Source organism: Schistocerca serialis, chromosome 2 (assembly GCF_023864345.2).
Source record: "Schistocerca serialis cubense isolate TAMUIC-IGC-003099 chromosome 2, iqSchSeri2.2, whole genome shotgun sequence".
NCBI lineage: Eukaryota > Metazoa > Arthropoda > Insecta > Orthoptera > Acrididae > Schistocerca > Schistocerca serialis.
In genome coordinates, this window is record NC_064639.1 from 613,294,420 (window position 1) to 613,316,673 (window position 22,254).

The 22,254-nt window shown below is 44.8% G+C and overlaps 1 protein-coding gene across 1 annotated transcript in view; it reads left to right on the plus strand.

Moving 5' to 3' along the window:
* Positions 1-22,254, plus strand: part of LOC126456279 (agrin-like) — a 172,310-nt gene that overhangs the window by 85,106 nt on the left and 64,950 nt on the right. The window contains exons 6-10 of the mRNA XM_050092030.1: positions 2,367-2,615; positions 5,240-5,308; positions 7,921-8,058; positions 8,161-8,328; positions 11,538-11,720. Of these exons, the coding sequence (XP_049947987.1) occupies positions 2,367-2,615; positions 5,240-5,308; positions 7,921-8,058; positions 8,161-8,328; positions 11,538-11,720 (807 nt within the window). The remainder of the gene's footprint in view (positions 1-2,366; positions 2,616-5,239; positions 5,309-7,920; positions 8,059-8,160; positions 8,329-11,537; positions 11,721-22,254) is intronic.

The window sequence follows — 22,254 nt, forward strand, 5'->3', positions numbered from 1 at the left end:
CTGGTAGCCATGAATAAAACCTAAATAATAAAACGAGATTAATTCGCATCAAGGTTGTTGGCAGGGTTTCCACAGAATAAAACGGTCTTAAGCGTAGATATCTTACATTTTCTCACATACGTTCATTAATCTTTTTTCTTCGTGAGCTCGTCTGACACGAGTTTGATGTCATTGTCCATAATGACGGTGTACTGTAAAATGTGGGCATTTTGGACAGTAAAAAACTGACAATGGCCGAATTAAAGAGGGTAGAAATTTCAGAGTGCAACTGCAGGATAAGTGTTTCTGAAAGCGAGAAATTTTAAACATGGAATTTATTTTAAGTATTAGAAAAACTTCTCCGAAAGTATTTGTCTGAAATGTGAAGTGAAATATTTGTCTGAAATGTGAAGTGAAACGTGGATGATAAAGAGTCAGCCCAGAAGGGAACAGAAACCTTTGAAATGAGTGATACAGAATAATAATGAAGATTGGGTGAATCAAATAGCTGATGAAAGGATACTGAATCAAACTGGGAGAAAACGAAACCTTTGGCACAAAATGACAGATATTGAAATTAGTGGCCACGGGATACAGATCAGCTGAAATCGCCCAAGAGAGGAAAGGCGACTTGACATGACTAGATACCAATACGGTTCCACATAGAGTTTGCGGGACTTACTCCTTTTCTAGCAGCGGTGCACTATAGGTCGATGGAGGAGCGAAACTTTCCTCGTGCTGGAAAAAAAAGCGCGTTATTCACATTTTCAAAAAATGTTGTCGAAAAGACACAATAAAATATAGGCCTGTAACGTTGACGAAGATCTGTTACAGGGTCGTGGAACATATTTTATGATCGCTTGTTATGACATTTCGGGAGATCTAAAATATCCTCTGTAGGAATGAACATGGATTCGGTAGAAACAACGAACGTGTGAAACACACCTCGATCTGTCTATCCACGAGACCCAGAAAGCAGTAGATACCAGCGCCCAAGTTGACGTGTTCGTTGACTACCAGAAGGCATTTGATACAGTTCAGCAGTACCACCTAGTGAACAAAATACGAGCGTACGAAATATCAGACCAGTTATGTGATTGAATTGAAGAGTTCTAACAGACCAAAGACGTTGAAGTAACTATGGGTGTACCGCTAGGGACTGTTACAAGATCATTACTTTTCACAGGGTATACAAGTGACCTCGCTGATAACGTGGGAAATTTCACGAGGCTTCTAGCGGATGGTGTTGTAGACAGAGAAATAGCGACGCTATAAAATTGTACTGGAATGAAGGAATAAAGCCGGCCGGGGTGGCCGAGGGGTTCTAGGCGCTACAGTCTGGGACCGCGCGACCGCTACGGTCGCAGGTTCGAATCCTGCCTCGGGCATGGATGTGTGTGATGACTTTAGGTTAGTTAGGTTTAAGTAGTTCTAAGTTCTAGGGGACTGATGACCGCAGAAGTTAAGTCCCATAGTACTCAGAGCCATTTGAACCATTTTTTCTTGGAGGAGTAAACAGATGTAGCGTATCGTGCCTAAAAAGGCACAAAGTACGGTTATTGCATGCTTACATGATTGTAGAATAAATACTGGACGCAGACGCATCCATAAAATATGCGTACGGAACGATTTAAAGTGGAACACACGAAACTTATTCCAGGTAAGGCAGATACCAGACTAAGACTGATCGGAAGAATTCTCAGGAGCTGTAGTCCACAATCATTTCAACATACAAAACCATCGTTCGATCGATACTTAGATACTACTCGTCAGTCTGGGATCCTTTCCGGATGGGGTTGACATAGGAAATAGAGAAGATCCAAAGAAGAGCAGCCTGTCTTACTACAGCTTCATTTAGTAAGTGCGAAAGCGTAACGGAAATGACGAGTCAAGTCCAGTAGCAGACGCTGCCTTAGAGGCATCCTGTATCACGGTGTGGCTCACTGTTAAATTTCCGAGAGCGTAGTTTCTAGATGGATCATCTAGTACACTGCTTACTCCTATCATGAACGCAAAGTTAGAGAAATTAAAGCTCACACGGAGACATACCGACTGTCATTCGTGTCACGAACCATTCGCAAACATATCGGGAAAGGTGGGGAGTGACAGTGGTACACGAAATAGCGTTCACCAGAAACCATATGGTGGCTTGTAGAGTGCAGATGTATACGTAGACGCAAGACTCGACCACACGAAGTGATCTGTTGATAGGACACACGTAGAGGCATCGAGAACTGTCGAGGGAGACCAAGGCAAGAGTGTTCGAGCAGGTTCAGATCAATGTAGGTTGCGGCGGTTAGTTATACAGAGAAGAGGTCTGCACATAATGGACTAGAGCGAAGAGCTGAAGTCCACAACAGCAAAGTGTAAGTGTGGGCTGCCGGCAGGTGCGGCAGAGAAGTGCGCGTGCTCCGGCGGCGAGGTGTGCGTGCTGCGCGCCGGCCGCTCCCTGTGCGAGTGCCCCGAGTGCCCGGCTAGCGGCGGTGACGCAGACGTCGACGACGCAGAGGGCGGCCGCGGGGAGGAGGTGTGCGGCAGCGACGGCCGCCGCTACGCCAGCCCCTGCCTGCTGCGGCGCGCCGCCTGCCTCGCCGGCAACACGCTCACCCAGGCCGCTCCAGAAGTCTGCCGCACTGGTGAGTACCACCAGCTTCCACTACCAGCGAAACTGCGCTCTAATTCTGTTGTCAAGCATTCGCAAGAAAAGTCTCACACTGCTGCGAAGTGTTTAATACATTTGCAAGTAACTACTAAAGAAGAAAGGACTGCATGGGAGATTCATGTGAAAGAGAATTCTCTTACCTGCCAACTCATACAAAATATTTGTGGAAAAAAATCCTCTTTAGTTACCAGTAGTTTATTCCAGGACCGGTTTCGAAGCCTAAAGCTTCATCTTCAGGTCCCACCATATAACTACGGTCTCATAAATATGTGGCGTTGTGGCAAGTCAACCATACGCATGGAGGCGCAGGACCAGCAACCACTTCTGTGTCGTGCTGTCCAGGCTGGTCCTACGCTCCCATGCGTTCTGTTGACGTGTGTGTCATCCCCAACGACTGAGTGGCCGCCACACATTTATGAGACCGTAATCATCTGGTGGCACCTGAAGATGGAGCTTCAGGCTTCGAAACCAGTCGTGGAATAAATTCGGAAATTATTGGCAACTGAAGCGGATTTTTATTCTATAAATACGTTCCTTAGCTGCGGATATTCACTTGATCAATTATTTCGTCCATAAAAAATAAACTAATAAGAAATCAAGAAATAAATAATCGTAAAAACGACCCTAAGTAAAATCAGCCAGTAGAATAAACTGTTTTGTTTGTCCACATTCTCAATTCTGCCTTCCTGAAACTGAATCAACGAAATTAACAGACCACTGGTATGGTGCAGAAGGATTGCGCCGTTTTGTTTTGGCTCTTCTAACGAAGTGCTGCAGTACTGTGGCATGGCGATTCAAAGCGGGCAGGAATGCAGGGACGTATCTGCAAACACACAAAAAATAACGACGTAAATTTATTTTACCGAGATGATAATTAAAAATTTACTGGCAAATAAGAATTGCGGGCCGCACCGGAGCTCGATCCTGGGATCTTTGGCTTTTGCAGGAAAGTGCTCTATCGATATCTTCCACGAATAATACACGGAAAACAAGTAACCAGTATTGATCAAATCCAGTTTCATTTTCTAGCACATATTGTCAGCTCTTAGCTGCTTGAAAGCCCTCTCGGGACTGCGGTATCAGTACACGCAACACGGAAAGAAGCTCCTCTTTCCAGTAACGAAGAATTTCAACAGGATTTAGCTCTGACAGGAAGTGGTAACGCAAAGAGGGGCGAAGCGACTTACAGCGATCTGAATGACACGGCTAGCGAATAACAGTCGCTCACAGAACGGTGACTTAAGCTGCATGCCCTCCAGTCGCTTGCGGCTGAAAAAAATAGTTCAAATGGCTCTGAGCACTATGGGACTTAACTTCTGAGGTCATTAGTCCCCTAGAACTTAGAACTACTTAAACCTAACTAACCTAAGGAAATCACAGACATCCATGCCCGAGGCAGGATTCGAACCTGCGACCGTAGCGGTCGCGCGGTTCCATACTGTAGGACCTAGAACCGCTCGGCCACTGAGGCCGGCTGCTTTCGGCTGAAGTCTGGAAGTAAAATGGTACGTACTTTCTGTGGTCTCCGGTTGCTTAGCGCTGTTCTGATGGTAGCCACCATTGACCAGTCTATTTTTCCTGAAAACCGCAGATATGTCTCTGAGCGCTAATTAGTTCTTCAGTGCCGCAGTGGTTAGCATATTAGCCTCGCACTCGGGAGGACGACGGTTCAAATCCCCGTCCAGCCACCCAGATGTAGGTTTTCCATGATTTCCCTAAATCGCTCCAGGCAAATGCCAGGATGGTTCATTTCAAGAAAACACGGCGGGTTTCCTACCCTATCCTTTCACAATCAGAGGTTCCACTCCGTTTCTAATGGCCACGCTGTCGACTGGACGTTCCTCCTTCTTCCTTATTTCTTCCGTCACAATAATCTTATGTCTGCGTACTTACAGAAAGTCTTTTGTGTCACAGTGGCACTCGTTCCGTTACTTATACTGCTGTTATTAAGTTGCTCAAAAGAGTGACCTGTTCATTATTTTTGGAACAGCAATACACCCCAATACACCCCCCTCTCCACCCCCCCCCCTCCCCTCCCGTGTCCTCGACGCCTCCCAGTAATGTTCACTGGTAACTTTTCAGTAGATACATTTTCTATCCAGTAAAAGTTAGAGGTCCATACAGATACTTTCATTTATACTGTAGGTTATTAACTCAACACAAAATATATTTTTGCAACAATACTAAGAAAACTCTGGACACGTTATCTTGTGTTTTTATAGTTCGTTGTATAATTGGGAGAAACATTAAATTATGAACTCATATTCAGGTGGTGATTTTCCAGTGTTTTACACATATTTCAATACACATCTTCACCTGGCAGCCAACAATTACAGTAATAAAAACAAAATGTAAGTGAACTTGAAGGTTTTTCTTTCTGTCTTCGCGAATGCCAATCTTCGAGTAGCCGACATGGGACTAAATTAGTGACGAAATGTACTGAAGCTGATTATGAATAACTAATACGAAATACATTTGTTGTTATCGTGTGTCAAAGCTGTAGTTCATTAAAGAATAATGAATTGACGAAACACTAAAATATCTTTTCCCGTTCATAATGTGCTAAAGTTACGCTCGTTTTTGTTTTTCTTTTTCAAGCTGGCGACTCAGGCCTCCGACTGACAGAGAACGCTGGACAACTGAGGCACTGCGAATGTGACAGCAGAGGTGAGTTAAAACTAAGACAGGGCATGTAAGGAGCGCTGACGTGGCTAAGTTGACGATGAAAGTAGGTAAAACTGTAGTTTGCAGCAGTAATAAAATAGTGATACGCATACAGAATACAGATAATATACTGAAAAATCCGCCTCAGTTGCGAAAATTTTTTGGTCTTTACCTAGGCTTCGGCTAGAATAATCTAGTCTTCTTCAGAAGCATAAAATTACTATAACATGACAGGTAAGGGCCAGTCAACATTGAAATTAAAACCTATAGTACCGTGGTATCATGTCGAACTAAAACTACTTAACTGAAGTCCAGCCCCGGCATCACTTCACCACGAGGTCGGTTGGCAGCGGCAACTACGATAGCACTGACCACTGATGCCAGGGCTGGACTTCAGTTAAGTAGTTTTAGTTCGACATGATATCATGGTACTATAGGTTTTAATTTCAATGTTGACTGGCCCTTACCTGGCATGTTATAGTAATTTTATGCTTCTGAAGAAGACTAGATTATTCTAGACGAAGCCTAGGTAAAGACCAAAAAATTTTCGCAACTGAGGCGGATTTTTCAGTATATTAGTCTATCACAGTTTCTGACGAGGCTGAAATACGCTAAAAATTCTTAGAATACAGGTCTCTTAAACATTTAGAATAATTAATGCCAATAGAAGTAAGAAAAGGGAACGACATAGCATTTACTTCCGGAGAACATACACTATCTCACCAAAAGTTTCCGAACACCTATTAGTTGACTTTGATATGGGTTGCGTCCGCCCTTCGGCTTTATGATGGCTTGAAGTGTGCTGGGAAATCTTTCAGTGGCGTGTCTCAACGACTGTGGGGGAATGGCTGAACATTATTCTAGAGCTAAAACCAGAGAAGGTAGCGATGTTACACGCTGGGGTCTGGAGTGAAATTGACGTTGTAACTCATTCCAAAGGTCCTCTATTGGATTCATAGATGCTGCTTTAGGACAATCTTAACTGTCATGGTGATGCAATCATCCGCTTACAATTGTTTCTGTGCTGTGCGCAGCACACAGTGATGTAAAATGTCTTCATATCCTTCCACATTTAGTACATTTCTAACCACGAAAAACACCCCATAGCGTATCATCACATTCTCCATATTTCACTGTTGACACAACACGTGACGGCAGTTAATGTTTTGCAGGTATTCGCCAAAACGAAACACTTCCATCGTATTGCCACCGTGTGTAGCGTGATTCATCACTCTAAATCACTCGTGTCCAGTCATCCAGTCTTCAACGACGTAGTTCTTTACTTCACGTTAAGGGTCACTTACCACTGACAACAGAAATTTCGTGTTCTTTATCAGGATAGCTTGTGAGGAGCTGCTCGATTGTCGTATCCCATTCTTTTTAACTCTCAGTGTACAGTCATTGTGCTACTTGGACTGCTGGTAGCACTTTGGAACTCACTAGAGACTCCTCGCGCTGGTTTCATACTACTTTTTACAACTACCCTCTGTAATTCTCGACGGTCCATGTCCGTCAGTACATGAGGTCTGGCTCATCTGTGTTTAGCTGTGGTCGTTTCTTCGCGTTTCCATTTCACAGTCACATCACCAAGCGAGTGTCGACTTGGATAGCCTTAGAGGAGTTGAAATGTTCTCGATACATTTGTTAGGTGACGACCAATGCCCAGTTCACATTCGAAGTCAGCGAACTCTTTAGACCGATCCATTCTGCTGTTATTGATTCTCTGCTCGTAGCACAATACTCCCCGCATCATTTTATACTGGCAGATCCGCCACTCGTGACAGCTTGATGTCCAGATACTTTTGCTCAGATAATGTAACTCGTTCTGCCTACATGCTAGGAAGACTAATAAATGTAAATCAGTTTGGCTAAGGTAAAATTAATAGATGAATGATTGTTGTGGTTGTTGTTCAGTACAGAGACTGGTTTGATGCAGCTCTCCACGCTACTCTATCCTGTACAAGCATCTTCATCTCCCAGTACGTACTGCAGCCCACGTCCCTCTGAATCTGCTTAGTGTATTCATCTCTTGGCCTCCCTCTACGATTTTTACCCTCCACGCTGCCCTCCAATACCAAATTGGTGATCCCTTGATGCCTCAGAACATGTCCTACCAACCGATCCCTTCTTCTAGTCACGTTGTGCCACAAATTTCTCTTCTCCCCAGTGCCACTCAGTACCTCCTTATTAGTTATTTGATCTACCGATCTAATCTTCAGCATTCTTCTGTAGCACCACATTTCTAAAGCTTCTATTCTCTTCTTGTCTAAACTATTTATCGTCCACGTTTCACATCCATACATGGCTACACTCCATACAAATACTTTCAGAAAAGACTTGCTAACATTTAAATCTATACTCGATGTTAACTGATTTCTCTTCTTCAGAAACGCTGTCCTTGCCATTGCCAGTCTACATTTTGTATCCTCTCTACTTCGAACATCATCAGTTATTTTGCTCCCCAAATAGCAAAACTCATTTACTACTTTAAGTGCCTCATTTCCTAAGCTAATTCCCTCAGCATCACCCGATTTAATTCGACTACATTCCATTATCCTCGTTTTGCTAACAATAATATGGAATGAGAATGCAGGGACTTGTGTTGGTCCTTGCAGGATCCGTGTCGGACAGCTGCGACCCTACCACTGGGCAATGTGTGTGTAAGAGAGGCTTCACGGGGTTCAAGTGTGAGCAGTGCCAACCCGACTTCTGGGAGAGCCACGGCGCGCGAGATGGCGTTCATGCATGTGGAGGTGTGTACCGCCAGCAGTCGAGTGCTCGTCGCTTACATTGCTCTGCATTAGGACGTGACGATCTTTAACTGAACTTACTTTGAGTGTTTTGCTGTATTACAGGAGGTTTCCAGGACCGCGACCCGCCGGAAGCAGTGGTGAAGCAGGCGAGGAAGGGCTCCAAGTCGCCGCGGCACCTGCTGCCTCGCGGCCACAAGCGCAGCCGGCAGCCCTCCGAGCCGGAGAGGGAGCCGGGCTTCATGGCCGACCAAGCCGTCCAGGACCTGGGCTGTCAGTACCCACACTGCCTCCTTTAACTACAGATCTGTTCTTCGGGTAGACTAACACTCTCTCCTCACTCCGTCCCAGTCAAACAACCGATCTGGCTAATTTACTTGTGGACCTGTTAAACTGAAGGCATTTATCTACATGTGACTGGTTGGAAACAGAGAAGTTTATAGTAGAAAAATGAAATGTTTACTCTTTTCCACGACTGACCACTCGTACAGATCTCTGCTTATGGCACTGACTACATAATGTCAACCAAAGAACGAAGATTTCAGTACCTTTAACTCCGTGATCTGAACATTCGATTTCTCATCTGTAGAAAGATACGAGAGCTTGTTGAGCTACTTCGCCACTACTTGATCAGATGAAATTTTCTAATTGCTTTTTTCACTACTTTCTAAGAGAATTATTCAACTTATCCTTAATGTGGAATCACTAACGGTATGATTCTCGTCCAACAAACACCTCGGAGTTGGTATTATTGAAATATCATGAAGACAGACTGATATGCATGTCACAGGTTCGGTTCCCGCCACAGGCATAACTGTGCCTTTTAAAGTGCCGTTTCTGCTTGAATCCAAAACGGACATAATCGAACATTACGAAAATGACAACATAATATTGTGAGGGAATATTTACATTTGATAACGATGTTCAGATAATGGTAATATTCAGTCTGGATCAAGTAATAAGTAAATACAACGTGTACGAAGAATTTATTTGCAGATATGTCGGCTGTGAGGGCAATAAGCCAAACGCCTGTTTCTTTCCGTAAACAAAATAAGAAATGTAGAACTACTCGACGTGTCAATCTGCAACTATAAAGAAAGTCCAGAAATGATACGTAGTAGATTTCTTTCGTCAGAACATGGATGATCTAGTTTTAATTTATAAGAAGGTGTTTATTTGCTGACAATATCATAAAATATTTCCCACAAAATAACGTGTTTCATCCGGTATCTGAAATCCTCAGATCCTGATGAGAAGCAGCGGTATTCCTCATTATTGGGTACAAGAAACCACGTTGGGTTCCTGAGTGAACAATGTGGTTATCTGCGTGTAACAATAACGTACATCTGTACTGCTGCTTCTCACCACCATTTCCCAATTCCCGGTTTCGACTGAAACCAATTACACTGCCTGACAAAAAAAGTGAAGCACACAGAAGGAGAGGAACACACTAAATCAAACTTGGCAGGCTGTGAGCCTACGTGATGACATTTCGGCGATTACTATATCGAATCAGTTTTACAAAGGACTTATCAATAAAAACCTATGATTGTGTGCACCCTCTGACCTAGATGCATGCACTCTTCTATTGCAAAAGGTGTCATAAAACCGTTGTGTCCTCTCCTGAGCAAACTGATCCACACATGTTGTGACTGGTCCATGAAATTTTGTATACTGGCGCTGGGATGGCTTTGACGTCCCACCTTATTTCTACTGGAGGGAGATCTAGGGACCTTTCTGGCTACAGGACTACCTCAACATCAGGCAGACAGTTCTTGCAGACACATATTATGTGTAGTGGAGCATTCTCCTGTTGAAAAATGGCACCACGATAATGTTGCATCAGAAATAATAAACGAGGGAGCACGACATACGTGACGTACAGCTGTGCTGCCAGAGTTCCCTCGCCAACTAACACCAGTGACCTGAAGTCAGAGCCAATGGATCCCCACACCATAACGCCAGGGGTAACATCCCTGTGCCCCTCCAAAATATTGGAAGAATGGGTCGCCCAGCAGCCTCGCCGACGATGCTCATCCGGGGTTGTGTGGGACCGCGAATTGATCGCTGAACGCAATGCGACGCCATTCGCGAGCAGTCTAGGTTTCCGAGCATGGCACCACTACAAACGCAGCCGTTTGTGTTGCGTTAACGGGAGCTCACGCACGGGCTCGTAACTCCCTAGGCTGGCTGCTGACAGTCTCCGACCAATGGTGCGCGATGACGCAGAATGTTGCAGGGAGTCCAATGGCGGATGTCAGGAGTGGACGTGACGTTGTTTCAATGTCTCACTTTTGTGCATTGACTGACAAAAAGAAGTGAAGCACCCAGAAGACAATATCGGATGTCAATGAAACTTTGTACAAGTACACACCATCTGTGGTGTGGTGTCGGTGATTAGCGTTGCAAATGTTTGTGAAAGTTAGAGCGGCCAACAGACTGCATTAGTGTTGTTCACGTTTAGTGTTGTTATCAGACCAGGTAGAACATATAACAGCGTCAAATATTGAGCGATCACTGTGAAGGACATGGTGCCGCAGTTTCGTGTGAAACAGCAGTATCAGCACCTGGAAGTTTGAAAGTGGGCTCATTGTGGGTCTCCATTTGGCTGGATGATCGATTCATACAATACCCAGATTTGTGGGACATTCAGATATGACAGTGGCCCAATGTTTACTGCAGGGGACCTGAGGGCAGACTTACGCATCTTCAAAGTTCTGGTCCACCGCATTTGATCACCACAGGAGAGGAGCGCCATATAGTGCACCAAGCACTGCCGTCCGTGAACACGTAGTGGACTCCCTGCAACATTCTGTCATCCCGCACCATCGGTTGGAAACTAACGGCACCCAGACTAGGGAATTACCACCCCATTTGTAGGCTGCCGTTACCACCACAACATAAACAACAGCGTTTGGAATGGTGCTGTGACCGGGAAGCATAGACAGTTGATGAATGCTGTTGTACCTGTCACAGAGAACTGCATCTCCTATATGTACATAACTGCCGTCGCATTGTGCTCAGTGATGAATGTTAGTTCTGCAGTACAGTAAATGACAATCATCGACGCGTATGGTGGTGAGCTGGAGAGAGGTGTCTTTCTTGCAATGGTTTAGAGAGGCACAGGGGTGTCACGGTGTCGGGAGCCATCGGATGTACTGATATGTGGGCTCATTCTGCCAAGTTATTTATCAGTTTCACTGTATTTCGTAAGCACTGCTATGACATCATACGTTCCCTCAACATGCAAAGATTCATTTTGTTTTCTTCTCCCTTTCTGAGTACTTCACATTTGTCTGTCCGGCACTGTATTTTACGGAACAGTACTTGCCCCTTTTGTTTCGTAAAGTGCATCTTTGTTTTCTAATGCAGCTTTTGAATACTGCTTTGTAGGCGAACCTGTGTTTAACCGTTAGCCTGTTGTGTAACTGTCGTGCACAGTAGTGCTGTGTGGTGGAGCATGAGGCGGCGTCGGGTTGCAGACCGGCGCTCTGAGGCGGTGCGGGCGCCGCCGCAGGTGGTGAGCGCGCGGGTGGCGGGGGCGGCGCTGCTGGGCGAGCCGTGCGCCGCCGACGCCGACTGCGCGTCGCCGCACTCCGCCTGCAGCCAGGGCGCGTGCGCCTGCGCGGACGGCTATACGCGCGCCACCGACGCGCTCTGCATCCGTGAGTACACGCGCTCTGTTACACAAAGCATTCACAGGTCGGTTCCCGTGGCGCTGTAGACAGTCCTGCTGCTGTAGGTTGCGAGACGGCTTTCAGACTTATTCCGCATGCCACACAGCGAGTCGTTGGTCTACAACGCCCGCTCGACGATGTGTAACTTTAATTCTTCTCGGCCGTTCTGACGTGTTCAATCGCTGGTTTCTCATGGACGTTCGCAAGACCTACTGCTTTAGATATTGATTTCTAGACTGCTAATAAATAAAATTGCTACACAAGGAAGGATACCAAATAGAGTATTAACGACCTGGGCTGTCTTCTCACAGGTAGCAGTAAATCAGTAAATACCTATGGCCACCGAGCGAGGTGGCGCAGTGGTTAGCACACTGTGAAACGTCCCCTTTTTGAAGAATTATACAAGACTGTGCTTAAACTGACACACAATATTTTTAGCGCAACGCAATCTAACTTTCAAAAATCCCTACAAAAGAATGGCCCTGACTAACATTAACCTATACGTTTCACAAATCACTTACCTCACAAAAATCTTCGTTACTCGAACTACTGCAATAAAGCGAGCGCCACTACTGCCACCTAAATAAAAGATTCAAACTACAGAAGGCACTAACTACTGATAGGCATAGTTAGCAAATGAAAGAATTTAATACAGAACAAACACTGTATTTACCTTAATAGTCATAATATATATAGCAGTTCATGACAGTCTTACAAATTCCAAAACTCCGCCATCTCTCTCCCCACATCCATCACTGTTGGCGGCTCACCTCCAACTGCGCAACGCTACGCGCTGTTAACAGCCAACTGCCCAACACTACAATGCCCAACAACAATGCAAACCAGCCATAGACTGCACACAGCACAGCCAGTGACTTTCATACAGAGCGCTACGTGGCGTTACCAATATAAAAACCTAAACAGCCTACTTACAACTGGACTCGCATTCGGAAGGACGACGGTTCAATCCCGCGTCCGGCCATCCTGATTTAGGTTTTCCGTGATTTCCCTAAATCGCTCGAGGCAAATGCCGGGATGGTTCCTTTGAAAGGGCACGGCCGACTTCCTTCCCCATCCTTCCCTAATCCTATGAGACCGATAACCTCGCTGTCTGGTCTCTTCCCCCAAACAACCAACCAACCAACCTACGGCCAGTTATATATATATATATATATATATATATATATATATATATATATATATATATATATATATATATATATATATAGGGCAATCAAATGTAAAAGAGATGGAAAGGTAAGTAAATTGATTATTATTTCAAAAGTAATAACCATAAGTGTTAACACATGAGAGTACATTGCTGGAAAAAGTTAGAACACCTGGATAGACGACGTCGATTTTGATCCAATGATGGCGTATGCCACCTGGGGGATTGTAGACGTACTGATAATGGTTTCAGCGCCGTCCACCAACAGGCAGCGTAGTGCCAATCATTTACTAGAGAATGCTCACACTCAGAAGGCAGGGTGTGGTGTAGCGTATAAAGCAACCATGCCACGGTAAATGCACTCGCGCTTCTACAGCCAACTGAACGAGTTTCGGAGGGATGAAATTATTGCGGCCTTCCCAGTTGCAGGATAGTCACTTAGGAGAATTGTTGCACAAGTTGGACGCTGGACGTGCTGTGACAGTTGTGCAACGATGCTGGTATCAGTCGTCACGTTAACGTTCTCACACCTGTAGACGAGGTTCTGGACGTCCACGCAGCACAGACGCCCACCAGTATCGCCGTATTGTGAGGGCAGCAGTGGCAGATCGTACAGCTACCACGGGACAGATGAGAGGGCTTGTGAGCCCAGACGTGTCAAGACGAACTGTTGCGAGCCAGTTATTAGCAGTGGGTCTATGGGGACACACACATCTAGCCTGTCTTCCCCCTCACACCACAGCATTGACGTGCACGACGCGACTAGAATCGTCACAGGATTACTTGGAATGGCGCACCGTGGTCTTCAGCGATGAAAGCAGATTCTCCCTGCGTGCAGCTGATGCTTGTCTGCGCGTACGACGTACACCTGGTGAGAGCTGTCTTGTAGAGTGCATTGCTCTCGGATGCTGTGTTGCTACCTCTTTATCACGAGATTGCGGGCTCGATTCCCGACCGGGTTGGGGATTTTCTCCGCTCGGAGATTTTATGTGTCTGTTGTCCTCATCATTTCATCATCATCATTCATGACCGTAGCGAGATTGGACTGAGTAAAGAGGGCCCAGATAACCTCGCAGTTGAGCGCCCCACAAACCAAACATCATCATCTGGGGTCCTATAAGCTACAACTCTCATTTACCTGTGGTGTTCCTGGAGTGGACACTAACCAGCGCTTGGTAAGTGCAGAGTGTTATTAGACTTGTTCTTTTGCCTCTCTTGCAACAGGAAGGTGTTGTGTTGTTCCAACAGGGTGATGCTCGCCCACGCACTGCCTCTGCAACTCAACACGCTCTGCGGGACGTGCAGCAACTTCCCCGGCCAACATGATCCGCAATCTCCAATCGAGCACGTGTGGAATGTAGTGGAACGAGAAGTTACTCTTGCGACTCGTCAACCAACGACTCTTACAGGACTACTTGAATAGGTCGAACAGGCGTCGCATAACGTTTCCCGGGATATTATTTGCCATTTATACGATCGACTGCGTGCCATTGTCAGTGTCTGCACTGCCGACCGTGCAGATTACATCACGCAATAGTAAGGGTGTTTCAGCATGGGTCGATACCTGGTTCTTCTGGACAGCTTGTGTTACTGATCTGTAAATGGAATCATTTCATCTACTCAGTATACACTGCTGCAACAATAAATCTTGAGTTAACTAGAAACCTCTAAAAGCGAGTAGTAATTTTTTTCCGGCAGTGTGTATCGAACTTTAAGTCAACACGGCCTGTGTGTATACGGAAAGATGTTTGCGGTTGCCTACTGCAACTCAACAACTACACCCAAACACATCAATAATAATTTTTTTGAAAATCGCTTTCGATACCACCATCGACCGATTAAATCTAAAACAATGTGTGTGTTATGTATGAGGCGGAACTATGGGCACCATGGGGAAAGAGTGACCTGGCTGAGTCACGCAGTTTGACTCTTTGTCTGATCACAGGGGGTGGCCATTATTTCACGCGTTGATCACCTAGGCTGACGTGAGGATCAATGAACTATACGTGACGGGATGTATCTGGAACATCTTAGGTGATTAGAAGTTAGTAGCCAGGAATACAATTAAATACTTAGCTTTAATTCAGCATCAGCGGTGAACGTCGATCTTGACTTTGTACAATAATATTTACAAGTGCAGTTAAAGACTGAACTGCGAATACTGCTGATTGCTGCACACATATAGATCAATTGGCAAATGCATGAACTGTATGTGGCGCCTGGCTAGGTCGTAGCTACTGACTTAGCTGAAGGCTATGCTAACTAGCGTCTCTGCAGATCTCTGAAGCTATAACAAGTCAACCATTCCTATTAAAGTCGGCTGTAGAACTGGCCAGTACGCTAGCTTGTCTCGTAAGACCAGCCGAGTGGCGGCGCTCGGTCTGATAGAGTAGACAGTGGCAACTCGCGGGTCCGATGTGTACTGGCGGACCGCGGCCGATTTGAAGCCTACAACCTAGCAAGTGTGGTGCCTTTCGGTGACACCACAGTGTGGACGTTGGCGCTAGAGATATCTGTGTAAAGTTGTAAAATCTATTAATTTTTACAAGTGCATTCATTTAAAGTGGTGAAAACGTGTAATATCTATTTCTTTAAGTGTAAGCCACTGCTCTACTTCAAGTGTTTAGACAGTGAGTCAATTAAAAGTAAAATTAATACCGCGAAAATAAAATGGATTGGACGATTGGCTGGATATGCTCTGTGTCGACGTGTGCAACAGGAGAGGGAACACAGACAGTGGCGAGGCCTTGAACGGCGTAGACGCTTTGTGGTATTAAAAATTGCGTCCAGTCTTCATCAAAGTGGTGAGGCTGTTCACTTACCCGCTATTAAGTCGTCTCTGAAATCATTAAGTCGTGGACGCAGGAACTTCCCGACTTACGACACTGTGAAAATCTGTGAGCCAAGGCTACCGCTAGAACAACGGCGCTGGGAAGCACTACTTTGCTTGGCGCCTATTAATTTATGAGACACGTTAAGAAAATGTTTGAGATCATTGGAAACCACTGTTCCGAAGACGCAACCGCTACCTCACTTCCGACGACGCAAACCGCGACGAGGCAAGACTTTCATTTTGTTCGGTAAAGTAATTTTGTAAATGGAGTAACAGTCATGATAGCTCAAAAAGTGAAGTAAAAATTAATTTGAACAATACATTATATCAGTAACAGTGATTAGACTTTTATATAATCATTCCATCACTATTATATAGCTAAACCCTTTGTCATTTACTACAAATAATAACTTGTATGAAGTAACGATTTTTAAAATCGTAATAATCGTAACAATATGTTCAGAATTTAGTTCTTCAGAATACAATGCTAACTGTGCAGATCATCCAGACTGGTTAAATTTAAGCTCTATGGTACGCTTCCATTTTCTGCAGTAAATTTTGCTAATTTAAAGTGCACAGGCCAGTTAATAATTTTCAGTAATTCATTACGTAAAACAGTTTAAAGATGGCTGTCACAGCGTGGCGTACAGTCAGTGTGGCTTGCTTCCATTGCAGAGTTCTGAGTATAAATCACAGTTACGAAATTTGCTTTTAAGTTCACAGTAAATTTCAAAATCAAATAAAATTAAAGGAACTCCTTCAGAGCTTTGCGACCATAAGAACCTAGCCACAATATTTGTCTCAGAGGATTTCATAAGGTAAGACACAATCATCTCTTGCTCCTGCAACAGTAGCTGTTCAATGGATGGATGTATTCACAGTATCAAAATGATGCTGAAGATAGGCAGTGCCATGATTGAGGAAGTGTTTTTGTAATAGAGGAAGCATTTTACGATCGAGGCCCTGCAACAATCAGTTACTTCGGAATTGTTCAACAAAAGTCAGTTTGGTGCGCACACGGTCCAGTTCATAAAGAAAGGTGATAACAATAACGTTATTTACTCAAATACGATGTGGAAAAGGTAATGAGACAGACAACATTGCGAGCGATCTGCCAAAGCTGTATCGTTCTACTTGTGTTGACCGGTGTGTTCATCCCTTCTGTATGCTCTGTCCGAGTTTCAGCTCCGTTCAGCCATCACGTAATTTTTGAGAGCTCCATCAGTGAAGTTGTGATTTTGTTACGTGTTTGAAAATGGAACAGCGGAATTTAGAGCAACGTTATGCCATCAAGTTTTGTGTTAAATTGGGGAATCCGCGAATGTGACCTTTGAAAAGTTGAAACAGACCTACGGGGAACATTTCTTATCAAGAGTACAGGTTTTTCGCAGCCACAAATCATTTTTGGAAGGCCGAGAACATGTTGAAGACGAACCTCTTGCAGGAAGACCTTCAACTTCAAAAACTGACGGAAACGCCGAACGTGTGTGTGCTCTTGTGAGATCAAATCGAATTTGTTCCTCCAGGACAAACTGTCAACAGAATGTTTTACAAAGATGTCCTCGAAAGGCTCACGAAAAGGGTGAAACGAGTGGGACTGGACATTGCAGACAAGTGGATGCTGCGTCATGACAACGCTCCATATCACATGGCCGCCTCTATCACGGAATTTTTGACCTTAAATGGCACTCCTGTTGTTCCATAGCCGCCCTATTCACATGATCTGAGCCCTCGTGTCTTTTTTATTTTCTGAAATTGAAAAATGTCTTAAAAGGACTTCATTTTGGGACCCTGCCGAACATTCAGAAGAATGTGACCAACATGTTAAATGAAGACTCTACTAGTGGAAATCTTTCAGCGCTGTTACCAAAACTGGGAACAACGACGCCGCCAGTGTTCAGCTGCCGAGGGGAACTACTTTGAAGCGGACAACGCTGTTGTTTGAAAATAATATAAAAACTTTGGTAGATAGAAAAATAAATCTGATTACTTTTCTCACACATCTCGTAAATACAATGCAAATACTCTAGTGAGTGACAGGGTGTTTATTTGCGTTCGTTGATAACCTTCGAGAAGGGTAAAAATTACTCTTCGCTACGGGAAAGGTCATGTGCCACAGCCATGCAGACGGCAGGTACAACGTCGAATTTCGCCCGCAGCTGCCGATGACGTGGGACTTCAGCTTTCGTAATACAGTATAAAATTTTTGAGTACACTTGGTGCATTTAGACGATATTTACATATACAACAGACAATTATAAGCCTAACTGGTCACAAAAATATCAGTTTTATAATAAATGTCAAATAAGAAACTTGAGGAGACTGTTCGCAATTTGTTGCCACTTGAAAACTCAAATTTAATTTATTAAAATCGTGAGGGTTCGGTCTCACTACGGAACCATGATTTTACCCATGCGTGTAACTCTCCGTCCGAATCAAATCGACGGCCACGAATGTCTTTTTTTCAAGTCTCCAAAGGCGTGGAAACCGCATGGGGAGAGATCGGCACTGTGTGGAGGCTGTATAAGGCCTTCCTAGCGAAACTTCTGCAGCGCACTCGAAACAATCTTGGCACATGTGGGCCCGCCCTATGCTGTAGACGTTTTGCTGGGAAGCTCTTACACGTCCTGCATTTATGCCCGATCTCTCCCCGTGATATTTCCCTGTTTTTGGAGCCCTGGAGAACGACATTCGTGTCCGTCGATTTGCTTGCGATGAAGATATGCACGCCTAGCTATAATCGTGGTTCTGTAGGCAACAGCAAACTTTTTTCATGAAGGCATTGTCTTGATTCACAGTGGGGTAAATGTATTAACAGTTACCGCGATTACTTTTGAAATAATAAGCAGTTTACTTACTCTTCGAAGTCTTTCGCGGTGGCATGCTTCAATAAAATCTTCTCGGTTTAGAAGACACATCACTTCAAATAAAACAGTCGAGCTTTCGATAGCTGTCTCTGCCATTGCCATCAGGAATTAAAATCAATAACTCTGGGGCTGGCACGGTGTCTATGGCGTCCCCTGTGAATTTGCGTATGTCAAACTATTCGCACTATTGCTGAGCGTTGTAGAGAGCACTCACGACATATTAAACAAAGAGAAGTTGGCCGTAGCTGCACACTGCCTAGAAAACGGACATGAAATATAATTTGCAAATGCGGAAGTTCAAACATCACCCATCATATTGGCATTATGTTGTAAAAGAAACAGTCAGAATTATGATAAATATTAACAGATTTAACACAGACGAGGGGTACATGTTTAGTGGGGCGTGTGGTCAGGTTTTGGACGTTGAGCGAAAGCAGAGGCTAAGACAGAGCGGTAGATTCAAGCGTGGCTCCAGCCCTTCGCGCCATCTGACGGGGCTGCTAGGAGCTGTCCAACTTGCCTTCTGCACCTGCGGCAGTCCAGCTCCTTCAAGCTAGACGAGTTTCGTTCTTTGTAGTTTTGTCGTTTGACGCTTATTTCGTGAGATATTTGGCCCGGTCACGATCAATGGACCACCCTGTATAAGCAGAACAACGTGCTAGTCCCGGCAGTCAGTTGTTTTAACTCCTGATGGCGGCTGTCGAAAGCTCGAGTATTTTATTCGAAGTGATGCAGCCTGTAAACCGAGAAGATTATATTGAAGTTTACTTACTTTTTTACATATGTCTCGTTTTCATCTGACTGCCCTAATACAAACGTTTCTCGTGAATGAGTTTAGGCCTACCGACGAAAAATGAATCAAATTGCCTACTGTAATTCCTGAGATTAGCCTGCACATACAGACAGAAAAACGTGTTGGGGGACTTTAAATTATAATACGTATAGTAATAGACAAACTTAGCTGCTCTCAGCAGCTGCGGTAGCGCCTTATTGCTTTTCCCGCCAGTTATCGCATCCTCTCTAGCTGACCAGCTTGTAGCTCTCATCATTACCACGAGATGTCATTCCAGATACCAATTAAACATGGAACCTTTAACAACACACATATTACTCTCATCATTACTATCAACAATAACTTACATCCACTGCCCTTGCTCGTGAGTCAGTCTATCTGTTAAAGAAAATCGTATCAAAATCCCTGTACTACTACCTCCTGAGATTAACTACAACATATAGGCAGAGATACGCGACGGGAGACTCACATTTATTGTGTTTTGACAACAGGAGGAGTACAGGAATAAACTATTAGTTGCCACCTGTTGCAGCAACAAGGCTCTAACCCAGCTGGGCGTAAACTCAAACTGAGCTTGGCTGACAGATACTGATTCAGCTATGTGCCATAGTTCAACAGTAGCAGTGGCGAGCGAGTGGTTGCTCTCTCGACAATCCAAGACGAGATATTTTCAATGGGTGAGCGTAATGGAAGCCCTGCTGTTCAGGGTAAGACTGGAACACCCTCTGAATCGAAACAGGTCAGGAAAGGACAAGCAAAACGCAATCCTGCATTACGTCGTTGAGAGATAACGTCATGGAGACCTCAAAGAAGGGCACATCCACCGGGCTTAGCACTGCCATCCAAATGTCCGGCTGTGACAAACAGAAATGATGGTTTTATGTATCCAATGGCACACTATACCATCATGCCAGATGCAGGACCCGTGTGGCGATGACGAATGCAATTTGGCAACGTTTATTCTTCTTAGAGATTTTACACACGGAAACTTCCATCGTGGTTCTATACGCAGAACCACAACTCATCTAAAAAAAAACAATTGTTGGCACACTGTGTCCAGTGTTGTCACTGGGCGCGCCACTACTGGCGTGTCTTTCTCTGCTGTCGGGCCACGGGAGGCCGAAACAATGGTCGCCGTGGTGGCAGTGCGTCCTGTTTCAGCAGCTGTCGCCCTCTCAGTGTGGGCACCTGTCCTGCTACAATCAAGTCCAGTTTTTAACTCAAGGTGAGTCACATGGCTATTGTCCTGTAAGGTTCAATGAGCAAGATGTCTGTTCTCTCTGGCACAAGCAGGATGTGGAAGTTGAGATCTTCCTTAGTGGTGAGTACGGCCATCCTGAACCCATAGATTCTATAGTCGCTTGAAAGTCGTAGGATCCCAACTAATGCGAGTTGTAATATCTATGGTCGATAAGCTGCAGTCTAGATAGGCTACGATCCTACCCTTGTGAAATTCCGACACGTACTGGTAGCCGACTGTTCTTCTCGCAAGAGGCATAATACGTTCCTCTCACAAACAACCGACTTTCAGAAGTGATTTATGAATGCTACGTAAACTTTCCTTACGTACAGGGCTATTCAAAGAGAAGGAATAGATTTCAAACATTTATTTCTTCAAAACTACAGAAGATAGAAACACAACTCAAACGTTACTGGAAACAGAAAAGTTCAAATTTTTATGGATTGAGGGTGAGCACCATGTGTTACACGATAAATATCAAAACGGTTGTTCATTTCCTGCCACAAAAGAAGCAGCTGATCTCTCGTTATCTACTTCACAGCTTCAACAATGCTGTGAGGCAGATTTCAAGAGTGGCAGGCGTAGGGGGGATTAAAACACGGTCTTTTATGTGAGCCCACAGATAAAAGTCACAAGGTGTGAGATTGATTTGGGACATTGGATTCAAAGAGGAGGAGCAGAAGATGAATCTCAGCGCCGGTGCACACCATCCCCCCCCCCCCCCCCAAGGCTTCAGATCTCGTCCTAGTGACTTATCTCTTACGTAAAAGACCGCGTTTTTACTCCCGCCCCCTTCACCTGACACTCTTGAAATCTGTGACACTGCATTGTTGAACTTGCGAAGACGATAACGAGAGACCAGCTGCTTCTCTGTTCCTTCTTTTTGAAATAGACCTGTGCATACTTCTAGCGGTGGAGCTAAATGCTAAACATTTGCATATCCAAGCATGAAGTGTATATCACGTCAGTTCCACTTTTCTTGCACTCCGCCTTCATGACGTTTCAATATTAAGGGCCAGGAGAATTTTATCCAATTACACTACTGGCCATTAAAATTGCTACACCATGAAGATGACGTGCTACAGGCGCGAAATTCAACCGACAGGAAGAAGATGCTGTGAAATGAAAATGGTTAGCTTTTCAGAGCATTCATACATGGCTGGTGCCGGTGGCGACACCTACAACGTGCTGACATGAGGAAAGTTTTCAACCGATTTCTCATACACAAACAGCAGTTGACCGGCGTTGCCTGGTGAAACGTTGTTGAGATGCCTCGTCTAAAGTGGAGAGATACGTACCATCAAGTTTCCGACTTTGATAAAGGACGGATTGTAGCCTATCACGATTGCGGTTTATCGTATCGCGACATTGCTGCTCGCGTTGGTCAAGATCCATGACTATTAGCAGAATATGGAATCGGTGGGTTCAGGAGGGTAATACGGAACGCCGTGCTGGATCCCAACGGCCTCGTATCACTAGCAGTCGAGATGACAGACATCTTATCTGCATGGCTGTAACGGATCGTGCAGCCACGTCTCGATCCTGAGTCAACAGATGGGGACGTTTGCAAGACAACAACCATCTGCACGAACAGTTCGACGACGATTGCAGCAGCATGGAC